Here is a 23,179-nt window from a genome sequence, read left to right as displayed (position 1 = left end):
TTGAGTGTGCCAGTGAGCTCAGTCAGGACCGCTTGGAGCAGCGGTTCTCAGCCTTCCTAACACTGCCACCCTCTTACACAGTTCCTCATGTAATGGAGACCCACCCCCTGCCCTCGGCCATAAATTTATTTTTGTTGCTACTTACTAACAGTATTTTGCTACAGTTATGAATCATAATATAAATATCTGGTATGCAGGATATCTGCTTTGCAACTCTCAAAGGGGTTTTGACCCACAGGATGGCTTAGAGGTTCATGGGTGAGGTCACATACAGAGGCATGGGGGGCTTTCCCAGTGCCTACCACTGAAGAAAATCCCCTTCAGCAATCACCTGCCTAAAGATGCCTATAGATCCTGGGGGAGGAGATTATGAATCGTCTATCCTCCCATCCCCCACCCCTACCACCTCCTTTGATCTTTTACTCAGTGGGTTTTATGTATTTCCATCAACAGCGCTCTTGTCTGTCTCGGGTTTGGGTTTGGGTTTTGGCTAGTTGATTTTGAGAAAGAGTCTTGCCATGTGTCCCAGACTGTTCTCAAACTCCAATATCCCTGCTTGGGCCTCCCAAGTGCTGGGTCACAGGTGTGTGCTGTGAAGCTAAGTCTAGCTTCATCTTCACTGGCTCGTTTTCTCCAAGGGTAACGCATCCACACCTGGGTCTTGTTGGCAGGAGTCTATCCATCTGAGAGCTCCCTCTTCCACTATGATATATGCTTACCTAATACTTTCCCTAACCCAGGTCATGCTTTTAAACTGCGTTTTATTACCATTCAGTGTGTGTATGTGTGTACACGTGTGTACGTGTGTGCATTTGTTGGTGAGAGTCTGCCACAGCACACGTGTGGAGGTCAGAGGACAGCCTCATGGAGTCGGATCTCTCCTTCCACATTTCTGTGGATTTCAGGGTTCAAACTCAGGTCAGCAAGCTCGAGAGGTCAGCACTTTACCCCCCACGCTATCTCACTGGTCTCGGTGAGCCATTTCCGCAGTAGTCAATATTGATGATTTCCATTAAGATGACTCTCTGGGGAGTCCTTAATCTTTCTCCCACCTCCTCTCTTCCTCAGTGAGGACTCATTTCCCAACCATAACAAACAACCACTGAATGCTCTGCCCTTCAGATCAACTGAGCATTTAGATCATCTAGAACTCCCGTTGGTGTTTGGGAGTGTCTTGTTTGTTTTGGGTTTTTTGAAACAAGGTCTTGCTGTGCAGACCAGGCTGTCCTTGAATGCAGAGAGACGTAGGCCTCCTGACAGCTCTCTGTCCATACAAGATTGGCATGTCCAAGAAGCGTTCATGAGTGTGCATGTTCTCTGTGTTGTCTAGCACAGAAGCCACTAGCCAGGATGAACACTGAACATGTGGCTACAGGATGTGAGACACTCAAATTTTTCTGTTTTGGTTTGGTTTTGGAGACAGGGTCTCTCTGTGTAGCCCAGGCTGTGCTGCAACTCGCTCTGTAGACCAGGCTGGCCTCAAACTCCAAGATCAATTTGCCTCTGTCTCCAGAATTCTGGGATTTTTTTAAGTAAGCATTTTACTTTAAGTATCATCTTGGTGCATTTTTATTGCTATAACCAAAAAATAAGCTGAGGCTGAGAGCTGGGAGTGTAGCTCAGTGATAGAACCACACACCCTGGGCCTCCAGCACCATCAAAATAACATTGACAACAAAACCACCTTGATATTGAGTAACATAGAAACAATAGAATGTGATTTCTTGGGCTGGAGAGGTGGCCCACAGGTTAAGAGCACTGGCTGCTCTTCCAAAGTGATCCTGGCTCAATTACTAGCATCCACATGGCAGCTCACAGCTGTCTGTAATTCCCATTCCAGGGGACCTGATAAAGTCACACAGACATCCATGCAGGCAGAACACCCATGTACATAACATAAAAATAAACAAGACTTTTTTTAAAGTTCTTTCTTACAGTCTTGCAGGCACAGAGGTTAGAGACCATTGCACTCAGTGTCTGAAGAGTCCCTTCCTGCCTATGGCCTCGTGGGGAGGTCAGAAGGCTTTAAAAAGAGCCATGCTAATTCTTTCCAGCAGCCTGTAAGGTTGCAAATCTCACTGAGCTCAGGGCTCGGCCCTCAGGAGCCAACCACCCCCTAAAGGATACACTGTTAATACGATTGCAGTAAAGGCTCCCTGAAGCTTAGAGAAGACACAAGCATTCCAATCATGCATCCTGTGCTACAGTGTATAGTCGGAACACTGGACAAACGTTCCTTGAATTAATACCATTTCTGTACAATCAGCAACACTTAGTATCTGGACAGTTGTTTCCATTGTCCCTTAACTGTACGCTGTATTTTACCCCTTAACTCTTATTTTTAATTTGTACACTGATAGAGCTCAATTTTTAAACCTACACTAAAGAGTAAACTCAGTTTCAGTTCCATCCCATTATACTCTGTACAGACAGACAGACACACACACACACACACACACACACACACACACCACCCATCCAGAAGAAATCATTTCATCAGTAGTTTAGGGATTATGCTGTTTCCACAAAACTAAAATGCTCTTTTTGTTTGTTTGGAGTTTTATTTTTAGATCTTGGTCATTTTTATTTTACCGGTAGGGGTATTTTGCCTGTATGTCTGTGCAACACGTACCTACTGTACACATAGAGACCAGAAGAGGGAGTCAGATCCCCTGCAACTGCAGTTTAAGACAGTTGTTAAGACGGCAACCACAGTGTAGTGGACAGCCAGGGCTATACAGAGAAACCCTGTCTCAAAAAACCATAAAAAAAAAAAAAAAAAACAAAACCTGGGTCCCCTGGAAGACCAGCCAGTGCTCTTAATTGCTGAGCCATCTCCCCAGCCCCTTGTGTTTGGGCTTTTTTTGTTTCTTTATTTGTTTGAGACAGGGTCTCACTACGTAGGCAAGCTAACCTGAACTCACTCTGTGAACTCGGCAATCCTCCTGCTTCTGCCTCCCAAGTGCTAGGATTAAAGATGGACATCACCACACCACACAGCTGTTATCTGGGTTTCCAACCTAAGGATTCTCTCTAGAGACCACCCCATGCCACAAATGGAGATTCCCTCCATAGCTATTACCTTTTTAAATGACTGCACAGTCTCTACTGCGCACCTGGAGTATTATAAGTTTCTTAACCAGTCTCCAAATATTTAGGTTTCTTTCTAATAGTTTGCTATTGCAGTAAGACTGTGGTAAATAACCATGGCACAGTGCTCTCTATCTGTGGAGAGTCCTGCGAATACTGCTGGAAGTCTGGTTGGGTCAAGCAGCCGTCTTGGATACCCTGGAGCTGCGGCCAACCTCCTCTCCCACCAGCATCCCAAAGCTCCTCCCCATACTGATCAAGTTTCTGAGTGCCTGCCAGTCACTCCCATAGGAAATGATCTGTCAGTGGGGCTTCATTTGCATTTTGCTTATTACGGGCGCAGTCAAGCATCTCTTTGTATGTTTAAAGACCATCTGTGTATCTTCTGGTGTGAACTGTCTGTTCACGTCTTTTGCCAAATTTTTCTATTTGATTTTTTTTTCCTTTTCCCATTTTTAAATGTTCTCTCTATATTGAGAAGATTAGCCCTTTATTTGTGACATCTTTCGCAAATCGTTTTCCTCTAGCTTGTCATTTATCTTTGGATCCTGCCTATGGTAGCATTGCCTTGCCATATATATATATATATATATATATATATATTTAATATGGCTGAATTCATTAATCTTTCATGCATCTGAATTTTGAGGTTGGGAGGGGTGGTTTCCATATGTAGGTCTGTTTTTTTGTTTTGTTTTGTTTTCCTAGGATGCATATTTTCACACTTAGATCTCTGATCTGCTCGAAGTTTATTCTGATGTATGTATGGTGTGAATTGTGGATCCACTTTGATACTTTCAAAAATGACCATCAAGATTCCTTAATGCTATTTATTAAAACTGCACAGTAGGAGGCTGGGGAGATGGCTGTCAGTAAAGTTCCTACTGTGGCAAGCATGAGGACCTGAATTCAGATGCCCAAAACTAAATGTTAAAAGGTGGAAGTGGAGAGCGTGCCTGTGATGCTAGCTAGCACACACGGGGCGGAAGGGTGGGCTGGGGGTGGGGGTGGGGTGGGAATGAGGAGGTAACAAGAGGATGCTCAGATTCCCGAGGCTCGCTGGCTAGCACGGGGCGGGCAACCAGAGGATGCGCAGATTCCTGAGCATGGGGCGGGCGGCCGAATGGACTGGGGGTGGGGGATGGGGGTGGGGGTGGGGTTGAGGAGGTAACAAGAAGATGCGCTCCTGAGGCTCTGCTGGCTAGCCAGCCTGGCCAGACTGCTGAGCTTTGGTGTCTGTGAGAAACTGTCTAAAAAAGTACTGCCTGGAGACATGACTCAGCAGTTAAGTGCCCTGGCTGCTCTTACAGAAGACCCCGGTTTGGTTCCCAGCGCCCACGAGGCAGCTCATGACTGCTTCTAAATCCAGTTTCATAAGGTCCCAGTGCTTTCTTCTAGCTCCCTAGGCACCGGGAACATGTTGCGTGTACATTTATGCAGGCACTCACATGTGTGCATACAGTAAAAATAAATGTGTCTTTAAAAATGTAAAAGTGGGGGCTGGTGAGATGGCTCAGTAGGTAAGAGCACCCGACTGCTCTTCCGAAGGTCCAGAGTTCAAATCCCAGCAACCACATGGTGGCTCACAACCATCCGTAACAAGATCTGGCGCCCTCTTCTGGAGTGTCTGAAGACAGCTACAGTGTACTTACGTATAATAAATAAATAAATCTTTAAAAAAAAAATGTAAAAGTGGAGAAAGATATTAGCCATCAATCTCCAGGCTTCACACCCGTGTCCAAAGTCGCACACCATGTACATACAGCACACACACAAACGCCACAACACACACAAAACACCTAAGTAATTTGTTGTTTCATTTTTAGGTGTGATAATAGTAAAACATTATTACTTAAAATATATATATAATCTTCAGCCGGGTGTGGTGGTGCACGCCTTTAATCCCAGCACTTGGGCGGCAGAGGCAGGCGGATCTCTGAAATTCAAGGCCTGCCTGGTCTACACAGCAAGTTTCAGGACAGCCAGGGCTACCCAGAGATTCCTTGTCTTCGGAGTGCGTGCTAAAAGGCCCAGAGTTAAAGCTGACTATGTAAGGGAGAGGGAAGCGGGTGGGGGTGGATGAAGCCCGACAGTGAGTGAGTTACCCCATGAAAAATGAACTGGGTGGTGAGTGACTGATGAACGATGGCTCTGAACACATTTTAGGAAAAAAATTCCACACTGATTTTTAAGCCCACAGATGAGAAAGTTCTGTTTGTTTGTTTAAGGGGTGAGGCTCCCAATACATGGCCTTGCTGGTCTCAAACTCTTCCCCTCATGAGCCCCTCCCACCGGTTTCCTAAATGCTGGGATCACAGGTGTGCATGAGCCAGCCACCAAACCCAGCATCATACGGGGAGATTTTTTTTCATGTTTTATTACATTTACTGTTTTTATTACATTTTACTTATTGGGGGAGGGGATCGTGCCACAGAGTGCACGCAGAGGCCAGAGGACAATTTGGTGGAGTCAGCTCTCTGAAATGAGACTTTAATAACATCTCATAGAAGAGATACAGAGAGGAGTGAAGGAGACAGACACCATGCCTAGCGACCGACAAGATGACAAAGCTCCTTTCACTTTCTCTCCCCCAAACAGGGGCAGGGAACAGCACCAGACATGACCACACCTGAAAGGTCCACCTTCCTCTTGGCTTGGCAGTGTTCCTGTTAAAGGGGTGTGGACCATGGAAGGGATACAGGAGCTGCATGCAGGGACAGAAGCAAGCCTGTAAAGGGTGAGCACCCCAGAGCCCAATCATTGGGCTTAGCACAGTCCAGGGAGCCTGAGAGTGACAGCTTCCCTGGCTCTGGGTCACCTCTCTACCCAAGACCAATGCTGGGCATCATTGAGCCCAAATCCTGAGCTGTAAGAAAGAACAAATGCATTTAGGCGCCAGGAATGTGATCATGGTAGAATAAATGTGTATGTATATGTATATGTCACACATATATGATATGTGACATATATATCACACATATCTCACACACACACATATATGTATGTATATATATATATATATATATATATATATATATATATATAATCTACCAGAATTGTTCCTTTAAACAACTCTGGTTAATACAATGACCCCTCACCCCATCAAGGGCTGCTCCATTTCTATCCCTATGACTTCTGCCTGGAATCTTACCCATACACAGTCCCAAGATCATCTCCTGCAAGCCAGGAAAAACTCTGACTACAGAACCATTAAATACAAAGCAAGCATTTCAGAGGGCTGCAAAGCAGCTGGCTCGCCAGTGCTGAACCCTCTCAGCCCCTGCCCCAGTCGCCAACAAACTTCTGGAGGCCTCAGGAACTCAGGGTTGGCTTCATGGTGCTGAGTTCATGAAGTCTCCGTAATTGGTTTGCGCACCGTGGTTTGGAAGTTAATCGACAATATCCTCTATCTAACCACAGGCCCCACCTGCCATATCTCTATTGCCCAAGGCCATGATTCCCTGGCTTCCTGTTTAAGTTATATTCCATTTGTACAGATTCTATACAGTCCTAAAGTAAATATAATTTGTAGCCATTTTTACCTCTAGAAAAATAGAATCATGCTATAAATGTAAAATCCTAGGGGCCTAGCTTGAGGCTTGTTTCTTTGTCTTTCACTTAGTATGAAAATTTGCTTACTGAGTGAAATTTTATTTTTATCTACTACTTTTTAATCGGTATGTTTTACTATGGCTTATTTTTATTAATGTATGTGTATTAGTATTTTGCCTTCATGTATATACGTGTACCTGTGTGTGTCTGGTGCCTAAGGCAACCAGATAAAATGTTGGGTATCCTGAAACTGGAGTTACACGTGATGGTAAACTATCGTGGGGATTCTAGGAACCCGACCCGGGTCCTTTGACAGAGCAGCAAGTGCTCCTAACTGCTGAGCCATCTCTTTCCTCAAGAGATTTCTTATTTTCTGAAGTGACTGATGTACACACAGCAGCATTAGATGCACGGGAGCTGGGACCTAGGAGAGTGATTTGAGTGTCGGTGGTAACCATGTATCATTCTGATCTCAAAATTATGCTCAACCTGATCTGGCATGTAGCTCAGATGACAGAGTGCTTGCCTGGCATGCAGGATGCTGTGGGAGTCCCAGCATCTCACATATACCAAGGCCTGAGGTACAAGCCTGTAATCCCACCACTGGAAAGGTCCAAGTAGGAATTCAAAGTCTTTCTCTGCTACATAGTGAGTTCAAAGTCAGCCTATGCTGCATAAGACATGCCCGTGCCCCCCCCCCCCACACACACACCCTCGATGCATCCAACTCCCAAGCCGATGCCAACAGCAGGCTGCCACCACAGAACCGCCACAGCCATCTCCCTGCAAAGCTCTTCCTCCACCCTCTGCTCCAAGTGTTCTGATCTTGGCAAAGGACAGAATTCGCCTTTGAACTCTGGGACTCGTAATTAAATTCAAGAACTGAAGCAAATGCCAGAAAGCTGAGTGCCAGAACTTCAGTCAGGCTTCAGCAACCGTGACTTGACTACTGGGACTTTAGCAAATGTCATGCAAGCAAGCAGAGGCTTGACAGTCGCCATGACCTAGGACTTGTCTTCCCTTGCTAGTGAAACTATCATCTTTCTCCAAGAAGATGGGGCCACCCTCCTAGAGGCTAAGACAAGCGACATGTGGGTGAGGCCATCTTAGACCACCCAGCTCACCCAGGTGAACAAATCCAGGCCAAAAAAGCCACCCGACCTGCCCACAAAACCACAAGAACTAAACCACAGCACAGTGGGCGGTTTGGGATGTGGCAAAAGCTAACTGATTTTCAGGATACCCCACTGCCACACCTCCCCCCCCCACACACACACCCTTGTCTAGGCTCCAATCTCACTGGCTTCCCTGTGCCCTCATTATCCAAGAGCTGGGGCTTGCTCTGTCAGCTCACCCATGGCAGGCTAACCATAGGACGAAGCCTTCTGAGGAACCACAGGCTGAGCTAAGACCACACCATAGCGACACTTCCTGTAACCACCGCCCACACCCTCTTGATTCTCCTACCAAACAGGTGCCGCTCTCCTCACTTCTCAGAAGAAACAACTGAAGCCCAGAGATCAACAGGCATTCCACACCATTAGGGCTGAACCCGAAATGTCCTGCATGGGCTCATGTTCTGGAAAGTCTGTTCCCCTAGCTGGTGGCATGACTTCAGAGGGCTACGGAGCCTTTAGGAGAAAGACCTGCCTGGCAGAAGTAAGACACTAAGAATGGTCCATTGAAAGTTACAGCCCAGACTAGACAGTGGTGGCACACTCAGGATCCCAGAGGCAAGCAGATCAGATCTCTGTGAGTTTGAGGCCAACCTGGTCTACAGAGTGAGTTCCAGGACAGCCAGGGCTACATCTCGGAAAACGAAAAAGAAACAAAGTAAGCTACAGCCCAGGCTATAGTTGCTGCTGCCCGTTACACAATGATATAATGAGCCTTCATCATCTGCACCCACCACCAGGAACTCTGTCATGCCCTCTCTGTGAAGATGGATTATTCTGAAACAATGTCTCAGATTTAGTGCTTTCTCTGTTAAGATATCCTGTTGTGGAAACTCAAAAGCCAGTGTAGGGGAAAGGAGGGGGGGGTGTCTTCTGACTTCAACCCCTGTTCTTTGCTCTCCAACATGTGCATTGGTTCAAATACTGTCTTCCCATGTGTCCCTGCAGGCTGACTAGCCTGCTGCTAGCAACTTTCCTGGTTTCTAAATGCCATTTACCTGGGGTTTCTCACCTTGGCCTTGGCTGCTGCTGAAGCACCTGTTGCCTGGATCCAGGTCAGCCTGGATCCCAGATGTCAGCCACCTGCCAGGATCGCCACCTGCTCCCTACAGCCAACCTTTGCATTTATGAGCTGCTTCCTATCCTTGGCGCCAGCTCTACCCATCCCAAACCCCATCCCCAGCAACATGCCTGCCAAATCTTCAGAGGCAAGAGTCAAGCCCACCTCCTCAAAGGCAAAGGAAGGAGGCAAGTTACTAACTACTACAAACAGTTTATTTAACCTGGATCCACTGGGGGTTCCTGGCTACCTCTTCAGGAGAACCAAGATTTTACAGCTAAATGTTTAATTACCGTGTTTTTGTCTGTTGGTTCCCAAATCATCTATGGCTATATAGTCATTATAACTGCTAAGAAGTAGGTCCCAGTGTCTCGGGCAAGCCCATATTGAAAGGGGAGTAATGACTTTTGATGAGCAGTCAAGTTCCGAAGCGAAGGGTCACCCACACAGAGGTAGGAGGGGTTTACCACTCTGAAGCCCTGAAGTTCCCACCTGTTTCAGAACCAGATGAGAGAAGCCACCAGATGCCCCAGCAAAGTAACTTAGCCTCTCATGTGAACAAATCAGAGTTGAACAAATGTCCTCAGGTTCTTCTGTGGAGTTCTATGCACTGAGTATCAGTCCCAGAATTTTCTGGAAAAACAATCTGACCAGCTTTGGTAACTTGTCAAATAGGCTGTCTGCAAGCTTCTGGGACTGAGGCACGGTGGAGCCCAGGAAGAGGAAGACAGACGTGGGCACTATCAGGAGAACAAATTATCTCCAGTTCCTTGGCTATATCTTAGTGTTGTACCTGGATGTAGGAGTCTGAATGAAAATGGCCCCCAAAGGCCCACAGGGAGTGGCACTATTAGGAGGTGTGGCCGTGTTGGTGTGGCTTTGTTGGAGGAGGTGTGGAACTAGAGAGAGGTCTCGGAAGCTCTCCCTGCTGCCTGTGGATCAAGATGTAGAATGCTCAGCTCCTTCTCCAGCACCGTGTCTGCATTCACAGGGCCACGTTTCCCCACCATGAAGGTAACAAACTAAACCTCTGAACTGTATACCAGCCCCAGTTAAACATTTTCTTTATAAGAGGTGCAGGGGTCGGGCTGGAGAGATGGCTCAGCGGGTAAGAGCACTGACTGCTCTTCCGAAGGTCCTGAGTTCAAATCCCAGCAACCACATGGTGGCTCCCAACTATCCGTAATGAGATCTGGCGCTCTCTTCTGGTGTGTCTGAAGACATCTACAGTGTACTTACATATAATAATAAATAAATCTTAAAAAAAAAAAAAAAACACCCCCCCACACACACACAAAAGAGTTGGGACTCATGGTGTCTCTTCACAGCAATAGAAACCCTAAGACACTGGTGTATGCTGGGTGTCCAGTAGATAGCTGTTAAATAGATGAGAGGAAGAAAGACTGAATGAATAAGTGAATGAATGAAAATGTGTGACAGAGCCAGCAACCCCTCTCTAGAGCTCTGCCAAGTCCTTGGGCAAGGCCACTGTTTGAAGGAGTGTTACTCAGGAAAGTCACACTTTGAAGTAAGCTGGGTACCACCTACCCCTGACCCTGTGACCCACAGGAGATGCGTTCTAACCCATACCCACTCTGAACTGAGTTTTGGAAGGTTACAGATGTTGAGGTTCAAAAATCCATGCGTTCAGCACTTCCTCTGCCAAGTCACCCCTTGTGCATACACACATGGATATAGGGACGTTCGTCCACAACAGTGCTGTCCTGACACTTCCACCCTCATCTCCCAGAAGGGGAGCTACCAAACTGTACTCAACACCTGTCAGAATTGTGCCCAAAAGTTCAAGGGAACCCCACTATCTTTATCTGTACTTGGATCAATAACTTTCCTCCCAACATGAACTAGAAATCTCAAGGACAGAAGCCGATTATAATACCACTCCATTTATGGGAGATGTAAAGGCAGGTATAAAAAGGGAATATTATTAGCGGCTAAACCCATATATAGACAAGGAAAGCGAGCATCCTGGGAAATGATGTCACACGTGTTTACTCTTGGGAAGGGAAAGCAGCAGGAATAAGGGAGAGGAAGGGATGGATTGTAACATACAGCATCTTTATTTCTTCAAAGGAAAGAGTATGAGTGGAGTGGGGGCTCAGCAGTTAAGAGCACTCCTTGCTTCTGCAGAGGGACCTGAGTTCAGTTCCCAGCACCTATGTCAGGTGGTTCACAGCCCCTGTAACTCCAGCTCCGTGGGGTCTAATGCCGTCCTCTGGCCTCTGTGGACAGCCAAGCACTTGTAGCATATATTCACATGGACAAACACACACACACACACACACACACACACACACACACACACACACACATATATATCCTTCAAAAGAAAGCATAATAGCCCAAATTAGCAGTGAAAATATTATGGAAATCATGGAAATGGGTGTTCACATTAATAGTGGTTACATTATTTTCTTCAGTCTTTTTTCTACTTATCTGCTTATGAGCCAAACACTGGTTTAGGCTCAGGAGACATAACCGTCATCCAGGCAGACAAACCTTCCTGCCCTAATAGAGCTTATGTGCTCAACATTTGAAACACAAGTAATTCCTCCCTTATCTTCTCTTGCAAGAGACAGTCTCACTGTGTTGCCTAGGCTGGTCCTGTACTGGGCTCAAGCCATCCTCCTGCCTCAGGTCCCAGGGTAGCTAGCACTATGGGCATGCCTGGATTCTGGCTTTAAATAATAAATACATGAATGAATGAATGAATGAATGAATGGTGTTCTCATCAATGACCAGGGAAGGCAAAGGTCGCCTTTTGCCTTCCTTGCTCCCTTCAATCATGTTTTCTTTTCCCCAGAATTTCTGAGTTTTCAATCATCTGTTCTCTTTTGTGTTTTGCTTGATTTTCCTTGCTTTGAGTGGTTTCTGGAGACAGTATTTCTGGAGCCCATACTGACCTCCAACTCCCTGAGGCTGGCCTTGAACTCCTGATGTTCCTGCCTCTACCACCCAAGTGCTGAGAAGTAAGAGATACTTGGCTCTTGTTCTGTTCTTTGAAAGAGTGTGTTACTATGTAGCCCAGGCTATCAAACTCATAATGCCCCTGCCTCAGCTTCCCTCTTACTGGACAACAGTGTTGGCTAGGTGTGTGCCTGGAACACAGCAGCTCTCTCCCTCCAGCAGGACCTAACCTCCATTCCCTACACCATGGCTACCACCATCACACGGCAGAGTCCCCACCAGGCCCTATGGGAAACCTACCACTTGGGGCAGACAGATGGCTCCATTGGTAAAGTGCTACCTGTACAAGGGCAAGGTTCTGAGCTTGGATCTCCAGCACCCAGGTAAAAAGCCAACCCGTGAAATTTACATCTGTAATCACATCGCTGGGGAAGTGGAGAAGGAAGGGTCCCTGAGTCTGCAGTTGAGGACGATACTCAATTTCTATCTCTGGGTGACACACACACACAAGCATATGCATGCATGTGCACACACACATGAGTGTACACACAGTGTGTATACACACACAGTTAAACACACATAAATATATGCATGCATGTGTACACACATAAGAGTACAAACAGTGTATATACACACACAGTTACATACACACACACACACAGACAGGAAAAAAAAACAAGGAAACCTCACCCCGCTCTATGCTATCTCTCCGCCCTATAGCCCACCCCACCATTCATTCCTGAAGACCCTGTTGACTAACTGCCTTCCTCTTGTGCCCACAAGATGAAATCTTGCCTTAGTCTTGTTCCCTGTCACTGCCTCGTACACCCAAGTGTGTGTAGCCATGCCCACTCACACCACAGCCTTCTCCTCCAGGATACCCCTGAAGATCAGATCCATCTATCGCAGCCACACCCTGTCTGGTTGCACCATCCCCCAGAACTGGCCCCTAGGAGATATTTTACTTCCTATCTTCCTCTCCCTGACATCGACCGTTTCTTCCATCTCTACACCCCCACCACTTCCCAGGTATCTCGCAACCTCAGAAGGACCCCCCAACCCTCACATGGATCCCCCCTTCCTCTTTACCTCCTCCTCCTCCCAACCTGGTCCCCGGAAGTCACACCATCCATGTCAGTCTCAGGCTTTCTTCATGGATCCGCCCACATCTGGAGCCTGGATCAAAGCCACCTTCTTCCTCCTCTTTGCCTAGGGATTAAGCTGTCCCACCCTGAGAAATCAGCACTTGCCACGGACCGTCTGGGTCCCAGCTCACCAGATTCTCTCCCCTTCAATGACTGTTTCAACTTTGCTTCTGATACCCACTCAAGCCCTGACCCCTGAGCCCCAGGAGAGAAATGCCTGCCATTACTCAGATGTCCCAGTGGTCAGCCTGATTTCCCAGCAGCCTCTAGCCAAGCCTATGAGCACCTCCTTCCCCACAGAAGATGATCTTGCTACTGTTGTGCTTACTCTCTGCTAAAGCCAACACCAGCATCCCCTGCTTAGGGTTAAACCTTAGGTGCCCCAGGGTGTCCCACCCCATCCCAAACACAAGTGGGGAGAGCGGATGCCATCTCAGTGTCTGGGGCCTCTTAGCAGTCCTAGCTCTAACTACCACATGGTCTCTGTCACTTTTCGCGTGATCCTCCATGTGGCTGTGGGGGCAGGCGAGGGTGGGGGCTCCTATATACACCTATGTCCCTTCCTGCCTGAGATGTACAGAGCTCCCTCAATGCTGAATGTCTGAGCCCCCAGGCTCCATACCCTCTCCCCCCTCCCCGTGCCCTCTACAGCCTGCTGCTGGCTTCACAGCTCAGTATCCCTGTCTAGCACCTGACACTCCAGCTTCACACATCTAACTACCTCTCACTTAGACGTTTCTGCCCAAGCTCTTCCTGTGGCCCAAGATGCCTGCCGCTATCTGTACCTACCACACTCACACTAGCCCTTCCTCCAGGAGGCCTCCTCTGCACACACACACACACACACACCCAGAGGCTCAGGTACAAACCTGTCCCCTGTGCACCCAAGTGTGCGTGCATCTGGTCCTAAAATGCCACTACAACATCCTTACAATTTTCTCTTCTTCCTGAGCCTGCCTCCCACCTGACACACATGCATGAACACACCAAAAGGCAGAGAAGTGGGCAGGGCCAATCTGGTGATTCCAACACACAGGCCTGCTCTTCTCTCGGTCAGGTGTTCCGTGTTCCGCCTGCCACCTCTCCCCAGCCAGGTGCAGCGAGGTGCAGCGGATGCTGCTCTCCCTGTTCCCTCAGGTTCATCACCCAGGCACGATACCACACCCTTCCAGGTGGCTTGTGCTCCATGCCCCATTCCTAGGGTCCCCTGAGGTTCCCAGGTACACCACCCATCTCCCTGACACACCATACCTTGGCCAGGGATCTGACTATTGGACTTTCCATTATGCCTCGAAGAAAGATCAGGTCCAGTTCCGCGGCCCCAGTGGCATTGGGCAGGGATCCCAGGTTGTCCAAGACTTGCTGCATAGCTGGGGGAGGGGCGGTTAGATGCTGAGCACCAGCTGGGCACAGAAGACCAAAACCCAGCACAGACCCTGCCACCCCTACCCCCACGATAGTCACCCAACAGCATCCTCTACTCTCCCCTCATAAACACCCAGGCCCTTGCATGCATCAGGCATTGATCCTAGGGACAGGTGTCAGTTTTCTTGATCTGCGTTTTCCACCCTAGCAATGCCAGCCTGGAAAGGTAGGGGGCTATGAGCAGCGGGAATCACACCAAGGAGCAGGGGTAAGAGTCTGCCCAGCACCAAAGAAGCAGACTCCCTACTCAGCCTCTCGATGGGTGGAAGCTAGAGGATTCAGCCACCTGTAGCTGGCAGGCTCAGGGGCAAGGCAGAGCATGTCACTGAATCCAAGCAGGCAGCAATGCAGAAGGCCAGGACCAATGCCAGACCAGTCCAAGCAAGCTATATACCACTAGCTTAGAGAGATACTGCAGAACTCACTGACACCACCCCCCTCCTCCGTCTTTCCGCTCTGACAGACATCCTTCTTTAGAAATTAATGCATGATAAAAAGTCAAAACCGGCTGGGCGGTGGTGGCCCATGACTTTAATCCCAGCACCAAGGAGGCAAAAGCAGGTGGATCTCTGAGTTTGAGGTCAGTCTGGTCTACAGAGCAAGTTCCAGGACAGCCAGAGTTGCCCAGAGAAACCCTGTCTTCAAAACAAAACATAAAAAGTCAAAACGGAAGCCTGGAATACTAGCAGGGGCTGGAGCAACCAGCATCCTGGTTTCTGGGATGGCTTTGGGTACCACGGACAGAGGTCAAAAGTCACATCACCCCAGGGATGACCACTCACAGCCTGAGAGGAGATGACCAAGGACATCAGTACACCTGACACTGTCCCCTGAGATATGGGCGGAGGCTGCCTTCATTCCTGGGTTAAGGTGGGAGGGAGCTCCCGGGGGTGGGGGGAGGAAGGAGGAAAGCAGTGTGCCCAGCTGGGAGCCAAGATGGGCAGGGGTATCATTACACTGCCACCCACGCCTACATCTGCATAAGAGCGTCCTAATCCTGGAGGAGAGGGGAGTGGGGAAACAGGCTCAGAGCTCCCCTCCTCCAAAGAGTGAGGGTGGGCAGAAAGGGGCCCTAAAACTGGAGCTTGAAGATGGCTTAGGGCTCCTGAGCCCCCCATTTCTTTCCTACCCTTCCTCCCCACCTTTTAACAGCCTGCCTCTCCAGACCCCTCCTCCCGGCCTGGGCGTTGCAAGGATTTGAGACTTACAAGGTCCTTCTTGGACTCTCTTGTTCCAAGTCAAGAGCCCTTCCCGTTCTGCCAAATGTCCACAGTTCCGGGTCCCGCTCACTGACTCCTCTAGACAACCAGCTCTTGGGGTTTGAGGACTGAGCCAGTGGGGAGTGGTGACCCCTGCCACATCAGCTCCCCTAGCAGGCTGGACATCCAGATTTTCCCTACGGGCGGGCGCCGCGCCGCTGCCCAGGTGCCCCAGAGCCCACTATGGGAGGGTCAGTTAAAGGTTGAGTACCCCTCCCCTGCCTCTCCATCCCACCTCTTCCTACCTTCCCTGCGGAGCTCTGCTTCTTCGGAGGAGCCCAGGGAAATCCCCTCCAAGGAAGCCTCACTGCCTGGGCTGCAGGCCATGGCGACCCCTTTGGCAATCCTAGAACAGGCTCCCTGCGAGGTCGGCGCCTTCCCAGCCAGACGCGGGCTGAGCTAAAGAAGGCGGGACTCCTGGAGCGCTGCAGGATCAGCCAATAGCAAGGCTCCGCCTCCCGGGCCGCCTTATTGATTGGCCAAAGCCCGCCTGCTGGTGAGGAGGGGGCGGTAATGGGTGGGAGGAGGGCGGTGGCAGGAGATAGTCATACTAAACTGGCCTGATCCTTGTCACTTAGTGCAGGTGCAGGTAGGGAGGTGGTGATGAGGTCGGGTTTGAGGGAAGTAAGGGACTTGAGTAAATCCGGGTGGATTGGGACCTCCCCCTCAGCCCGTGCGGAAATCCCAGGTAGCGGGCAGAGCTTGGCTCCCATCTTGCTCCCGTATCTCTCTTGTATAGATGTCCCTTCTCTACTTCACCTGATGATGTGTTCTACCCAGCACTGACCTCCTTCCTCTCCCCAACTTCAGGCTGGTTTATTTACAGCAACTCCCTCGACCAAAGAAACCCCTCAAGAACAGCTCTAGGCCCTCTCCCTGGTAGGTGTAGTAATACCATTTTCACAAGAGGCAAATATCTTAACTTTAGATGCCTTACACTGCAGCACAGTAGAGTCAGGGATGGGGAGGAAAGACTGAATGGTGGTATATCCACGGACCAGCAAAGGCCACAGGTCTCTAACCCATTTCAACAATAGCTTCTCCCTTTTGCCAACATTATCCATCAGGTGAGGGGTGATGCCCTGGAGTAAGCCAGGCACCTGGGAAAGTGAGGGTGGGGGTCAGGTAAGAGTCCATTTATGCAGCAAGAATAAAAGTGGACAAGAGGAAGCTAGCTACCCAGGCCCTGTACACCTATGTGTATCCCACGTGTACCCATGATGCCACCAATACTCGGGCACTGCTGCTGTTGCTGCCACCTCCAGCCAGCCATTCCCAGAGGAGTGGCACCACCACGGTTGCCTTGCACCCCTGGTTGCCATGGCAGCAGGCGGGATTACACATTAGGACAGTAACCCAGGGATGGCGGAGATATTTAAAGGGACAGTGCCATGAGAAAGCAGGTCCCCATTCTCACCTTGACTCATAGACAGAAATGAGGGAGCAAGCAGTCTGAAGGAAGAGGACACAAATTGAGCATGTAATGTCTAAACTGCTTACCTGTGTGAGACATCACACATGCAGCTCCCAAACGCTCCTGAACTAACGCCAGGATGAGTCCTCCCATAATTAGTAAATTAATTAATTAATTAATTAAAAAATATACTAATAAGTGATAATATATTTAATAATAAATAAATGGACCATTTTGATCCATGGGGAAGAGATGCGGAAGGAAGTGGCTACTTTCACCTTTGCAGAGCCCAAAGCATAAGTGTTCCAGGGGAAAAAGAAGGGATGGTGAAGGGGGAGCCCAACCTCAGATGAGGGGCACAGCTGTCTCTCTGTCAAACCCACGGAAAGTATAGCAACCACCAGATGATAAAGGCAGGCAAGGAGCAAGAAGAGAGAGCCCGCTGGGCCTCGCTTGAGCATTTGAAACCTCAAAGCCCACCCCCAGTGACACACTTCCTCCAGCAAGGCCACACCTACTCCAACAAGGCCACACCTCCTAATAGTGCCACTCCTTTTGAGCCGCTGGGGCCATTTTCATTCAAACCACCACAGGCAAGATACACTCAGATTCTGAAGCTGAGAAGTCAGCAGAGGGCTGGCTCAGGAAAGGGAGCATCATTTCTTTCTTTGTACATAGAATCAAAGAGCAGCCCACGGCACTGCAGCTAGGAGAACAGGGCCCAAGGAGGTGTTTGAAAAAGCAGGCCACACACACAGGCATGGGTTCCCTGCCCCCACCAAAAGGCCTGCCGCTGGAAAGTGTCTCCTGGTGCAGCCCTGCTGGTCACTGTTAATAGGTTTACTGAGCAGTCCCAGATGAGAGGCTTTTTAAGCACAGGCTCAGGGATGGGTCTCATTAAGTCCTAAGCAGCTTAGAGTGAGGTACCTGATCAGTGGAGCAGGGAGAAAGGCCACAGGGCAAGAGAAAATCGTGATCCCTCCAAGAAACGGGGACATTTCGAGCCCTGGAAAAGAAACCTTTCCCGAGGGACAAAGGGGTCACAGCTTAGGTTCTGGCTGGCACACAGAAATCTTCGTTTTCTCAGAAGTTAGGAACAAGAATGCATCCACAGTGGGAACCTGGAATGCCTTACAGAGGGAGCAGCGGAATCCATTGGGAAGAATGCAGATCTCCCAGGGCATCTCATAGCTGCAGCCCCCAGAACCCTTTCAGAGCCTCTGGACATGGAACCCTAACCTGGTGGGGCTCAGGAATCACTCAAGGATCCAGGAATCACTGGGGTGGGGTGTAGACTTTGGGACATGGATGCAGGTGTGTGTCTATGAAGAGGGCCCACTGCTGTCATCAGAGTCTGGGAGACCTAGGAGCAAAGTCAAAACCATCCATCCCATCCTGTCACCTCACCTCAGAGGAAACAAGTCAGAGACGACTGGCTTACTACGGGTCAATGCCATTAAAAAGCACAGCAGTGGTGGCGGCGGCGGTGGCAGCCATTCCCATCCAGCTGCACTATCTCTGGAGCAAGTAGCCTGAGCCTCGGGCAGGTGAGCCATGCTACAACATACAGCAAGCACTACTGGAGCAAGCTCATATCTTCCCCAGCTCTTCCCCAGTTCTATCCAACTCCAGTGAGGAGGCAGCCTGAGTGACCTAATGACCACCGTGCTGTGACAGGGGAGGGATGAACTGTCACTGCTATATCTACCCCCTGATCTTTGCCCAGCCTCTCCCCACCCCTGAACCACCGAGGCCGGCTGACAGCTTTAACCTCTTCTTACCAGACTCGGAGTTCGTGGCAGCAACCGGCATGGTGAATAGAGGCAGTGAGGCTTCTGATGGTCCTAGAGAAGGAAAGAGAAGGCTGAGAAGGCACGGGGCAAAGCCAAGGCTGCGAGAGACTCAGAAGGATATCTGTCCTCTTGAGGAACAGCCATAAGGTAGGAAGGTAGCGTTGCCCAGAAACGTGAACTTAGGTTACAAGAGTGACCCCAAGTGCTCTGGAAAGCAAGAAGGGTAGATAGCATGCCCCTTCTCAGAGGCAGGGGAGACAGGATCAGAGAGGTGAATCAATTTCCTCAAGGCCCCAAAGCTGGTAAGAAAGCTATGGTGAAAACCTAGGTTTTGTGTCTTAAAATTTTTTTTCTCTTTTTTTATTTCTCTTTTGGTTTTAGTTTATTTGTTTGTTTATTGTTTGTTTTGGCTTTCAAGACAGGATTTCTCTGTGAGTTCCTGGAATTCACCCTATAAACCAAGCTGACATAGAACTCACAGAGATCCGTTTGCCTCTGCCTCCCGAGTGCTAGGCACCACTGTCCCCACAAAAAGTATTTCTCATTGGGCATGGTAATGCCCACCTGTGCTGTGGTACCAGCCACTCAGTCCAAGGCAGAAAGAGTCCTCTGAACCCATATCAGCCTGGGAAACATATAGAGTAGAGAACTCTGTCAAAAACAAACAAACTGGGCTGGTGAGATGGCTCAGTGGGTAAGAGCACCCGACTGCTCTTCCGAAGGTCCAGAGTTCGGATCCCAGCAACCACATGGTGGCTCACAACCATCCGCAACGAGATCTGACGCCCTCTTCTGGAATGTCTGAAGACAGCTACAGTGTACTTACATATAATAAATAAATAATTCTTTAAAAAAACAAACAAACAAACCAAACATAATATTTTTTTTCTGGTTCTTTTTTTAGCTGGAAGGAGAATGACGTCGATGATATGAGCAAACACTGGAAAGTTTCCCAGGCCTGGAAACTCCAAGGGGGCAGCCTTGAGGTCCACTACCTGCCGCTGTGCCCCAGGCCTAGAACCTTCGGGTGCCCTCACAAACACTGGTGTCCAGCTGACAGAAATGATTTTCCCTTTCCCGCTCTCTCTCTCTCTTTCTCTCTCTCTCTCTCTCTCTCTCTCTCTCTCTCACACACACACACACATATACACACACACCAGGAGTTGGGACAGGGAGAAGTGAAGGGCAGCAGGCAGAAGCAGGCATGGAGTTTGCAGTCCCATCCCCATCCCGGGGTCTCCCAAGCTAAGCTTGGCTCCTTCATCCTCCGTGGAAAGGAGAACAGGGTGACCCACTACTCTTTCTCCCCTTGCCTTCCTGGGCATGTGTTACTGGATAAAACCCTAATTCCCCAGTTGCCATGACAACAGGAGGCAGTGGCTCTCAGCAAGGGTGGGGGAGTAGGGGGAAGCAGCTGGCAGTGCCCACTTTAAGACTAAATGCCTTTTGCATCCCCACCACCACCACACGGGGAGCCATAGAGCCACTCCACCCTCCCAGCCTCTCCCCTCTCCAACCCAAAATAATTCTCAGAGGAGCAACTACTGGTTTTAATAAAATTCTCTCTCTCTCCCTCTCCCTCTCCCTCTCCCTCTCCCTCTCCCTCTCCCTCTCCCTCTCCCTCTCCCTCTCCCTCTCCCTCTCTCAAGCCTAAGATAATGACAGCTCCAGAAACCAAATGACAAAGGTGAGGGATACGATTCCCTTTCCTCCCGGATCTTTTCCAGAAAAATCGAACTTGCAGAGAGATAGAGATGAGGGGAACCCCTTTCACGCTAGCACCACTGGTTAAGAGAAATGTCCAGGTTACACTGTGCCAGCGCCAGCGTCCCCTCTGTCAACTCCTTGTCCTTATTCCTAGAGAGCAGGGGACAGCTTCTCAGGCCTTGGGCCATGCTCCCCACTAAAGGTGCTTGCTGTGTTTTCTCTTTTCCTGGAGCAGGGAAACCGGGGAAGAGCCAGGGAGGAGCCTGTGTGAAACCCTAGGCCCAGGAGTCCTGCCCAGTAAGCCTGGGTTTGCTCCCTGAGGAATTGGTTCCCACGGCGTCGGCTCGCTCTGCCCCACCCCCACCCAAGCCTCTGAGAGGGCGGGGCCGCCCGTGCCCACAGGAGAACGGCAGTGCCAGGCAAGCTAGCCTGGTTCCGTGCCAAGGTCCCCGGGCCCAGTCATCACGGAATCAGCATCACGGCGCCCAAAAGCCTAAACCTAAGGCCCTCCCACTCCCACCTCCACACGCACATCCGCCACCAAGCTATCCAACCCCCATCCCCCGGGTGTGTAGGTGAAGCCCGCCAGCTTCAAAGAGAGAGATTTCCTCCATCCTCTCACCCACCCCCGCTCCATCGGTGCAGACTCAGAGAGGTGCGAAAGATGAACGCCTGACAAAGGAACTTTGGAGCCGGACACGGTTATGGGGAGAACTGTAGATAACTGAGGGCTGGAAAATGGGGTCTAGGGAGCCGGCGGACGTGCCCGCACTCACAATCAGATTGCCCCCGCCCCTCCAATTCAGCCCTAACCCGCTGGGCGCTAGGACCTAGGAAGGAGGGGGCGTGTTGCGAGCCATCAAAGAAGGTTCTTTGCTTGCGTGCCCGCCGGGACTAGGGGATGAGGTCACTGAATGACTGCCCCCCCATGTCCCCCAGGTCTTCATTCCCCACTATCCCCTTAGTTGACCTAACTTTCTGACCCTGGCTCCTTGCTTCTGGTGCTGATTCCCTCTGGAATCCCCATACCTTAAACCCTGGCTCCAAAACCCTGCAATCTCCTGGCCCTGGCGCTCTAGGTTAGCAGACCGCCCCTCTCCAGAACCCTCTCAGGAATGACTGAGCTGTTGGCCTCTTGGGGTGCAAGGTGCCAAGGGACCCAGCACAATCTTAGTCTAGCTCCCCCAGGGCCGGAAACGCCAGTAGCACGGCTCTTACGTAATGCCGGGATCCGAAGTCCCCCCCCCCCCCACCCCAACACGACCCTGGAGAGGCCGCGCAAATACCTGTGCTCCGCTCAGCTCAGCGTCTCTGTGTCCGGTGTCCCTCTGGAGCCCTCATCGCTGGCATGGGAACCAGCATCCCTGGGATGAGGGGTTCGGTTCTCCCTACCGGCATCACACAGAGAGAGCCCAGTGCTGCAGCTGGAGAGGGAGTGGGGCGACTTGGGGAAGGGGCCCAGGAGTTTGGACCTGGAGAATAGGATCCCCAAGTGTAGGTGATAGGTCGAAAAGGAGGCAAGGGTTCTGAGGTGGGTGCTGGCCCAGGGGCCTAGGAATACCTACCTGCGTTTTGGGGAGCCCCTAGCTTGGGGCGATTCCGCGCAGCCCGGCGCTCCGCGGTTATTGCTTGTCAATCGCTAGCCACGCTCTTAAAGCGGCAAGGCCTCCTAGGAGCGAAGGGGCGGAGACAGAAAGGAGAAGGCTGGGACACGGAAGGGACGCGGCAACCTACGGTCCACTGTAAAGTAATCTCCCAGCAGCAGGCGGGTGGGCGGGGAAGTGGTGGTTAACAGGCACCGCAAAGCCCACGACCCCCCAACTCTGAGCAGGACCAACGTGTGTTACTTGGCGCGTAGGAATTTTTTAAAAGGGCGATGATGTTTAATAAAAGAAAGTGGGGGGGGGGGAACTGAGCGCGATGGGATCACCCCCCTTAACGGGACCGCTTCGTTCAGCGTACCAGTCCCCTGAACGCTTCGTCTGTCCTTTCCTAACACAGTTTGGAAAAGCAAGGGGACATCAGGACACTAACTCTGGTAGGGGATAAGCCTGGGGGTGGCGTTATAAATTCACACGGCACATGCCTACTTCTAAGAAAATTTGAAGAAAAACAGAAATTTTAAGAGAGTGGGACTGTGTTTTTTCATGAAAGGGACCAAGATCCTAATTTTAGCCTTGACACGGGAAGTTGATCCTTGCCTCTGTTCAAGGCACAAGAACAGAAGAAACAGCCTCTCCCTCCTAAATCCCGTTTCAACAAATAAGTAGTGACGGCGTCTGGCTCCGTTGGTGGGTTGAACGTGCAGGAGAGGCCCTAGGTTCTATCTCAGGCAGCAAAACGAAGAAAGCAAAGGGTTAAACCCGCTAACCCGCCTTGCTCAGCCTCTGGCTCCTCCCAGACCTGCTAGTAAAAGATACTGCACAGCCTCAGACTATTGGTGGCCCCGGTGTGGAAAACAGCCTTCATTCAGTCTGTGCAAGCCGGGGCCTTCCCTGACTTGGGTGCCCCCCTAACCCCTCCGCTGCCCTATGGAATAGGCGCTCGGTGGGGAGCGGGGCGTTTATATCTTCCTCTTATAACTGAGCTTCTAAGATCCTGGAAACTTGCTTGGAAATCTCGAAAATGAATTGA

The 23,179-nt window shown here is 50.1% G+C and overlaps 1 protein-coding gene across 4 annotated transcripts in view; it reads right to left on the bottom strand.

Moving 5' to 3' along the window:
• The window catches only part of Mpp2 (MAGUK p55 scaffold protein 2), a 32,480-nt gene extending 10,263 nt beyond the window's left edge, over positions 1–22,217 (bottom strand). Inside the window, exons 1-4 of one of the 4 annotated variants that reach the window (XM_085829544.1) lie at positions 22,111–22,183; positions 21,832–21,933; positions 18,827–18,889; positions 14,199–14,317 (exon numbers count right to left, since the gene is read on the bottom strand). In XM_085829544.1, coding sequence (XP_085685670.1) covers positions 14,199–14,317; positions 18,827–18,857 — 150 coding nt within the window. In that variant the 5' untranslated portion in view covers positions 18,858–18,889; positions 21,832–21,933; positions 22,111–22,183. Of the gene's footprint in view, positions 1–14,198; positions 14,318–15,876; positions 16,008–18,826; positions 18,890–21,831; positions 21,934–22,110 lie in introns of those variants that run through there. The other 3 variants (XM_021176838.3, XM_085829545.1, XM_085829543.1) reach the window with 3 other exon arrangements.
• Between the last annotated feature and the right edge of the window lie 962 nt (positions 22,218–23,179).

The sequence above is a fragment of the Mus caroli genome, unplaced genomic scaffold (assembly GCF_978045245.1).
Source record: "Mus caroli unplaced genomic scaffold, Mus_caroli_1 scaffold_13, whole genome shotgun sequence".
In the NCBI taxonomy this organism is placed as follows: domain Eukaryota; kingdom Metazoa; phylum Chordata; class Mammalia; order Rodentia; family Muridae; genus Mus; species Mus caroli.
This window is presented reverse-complemented; position numbering and strand designations above follow the sequence as displayed.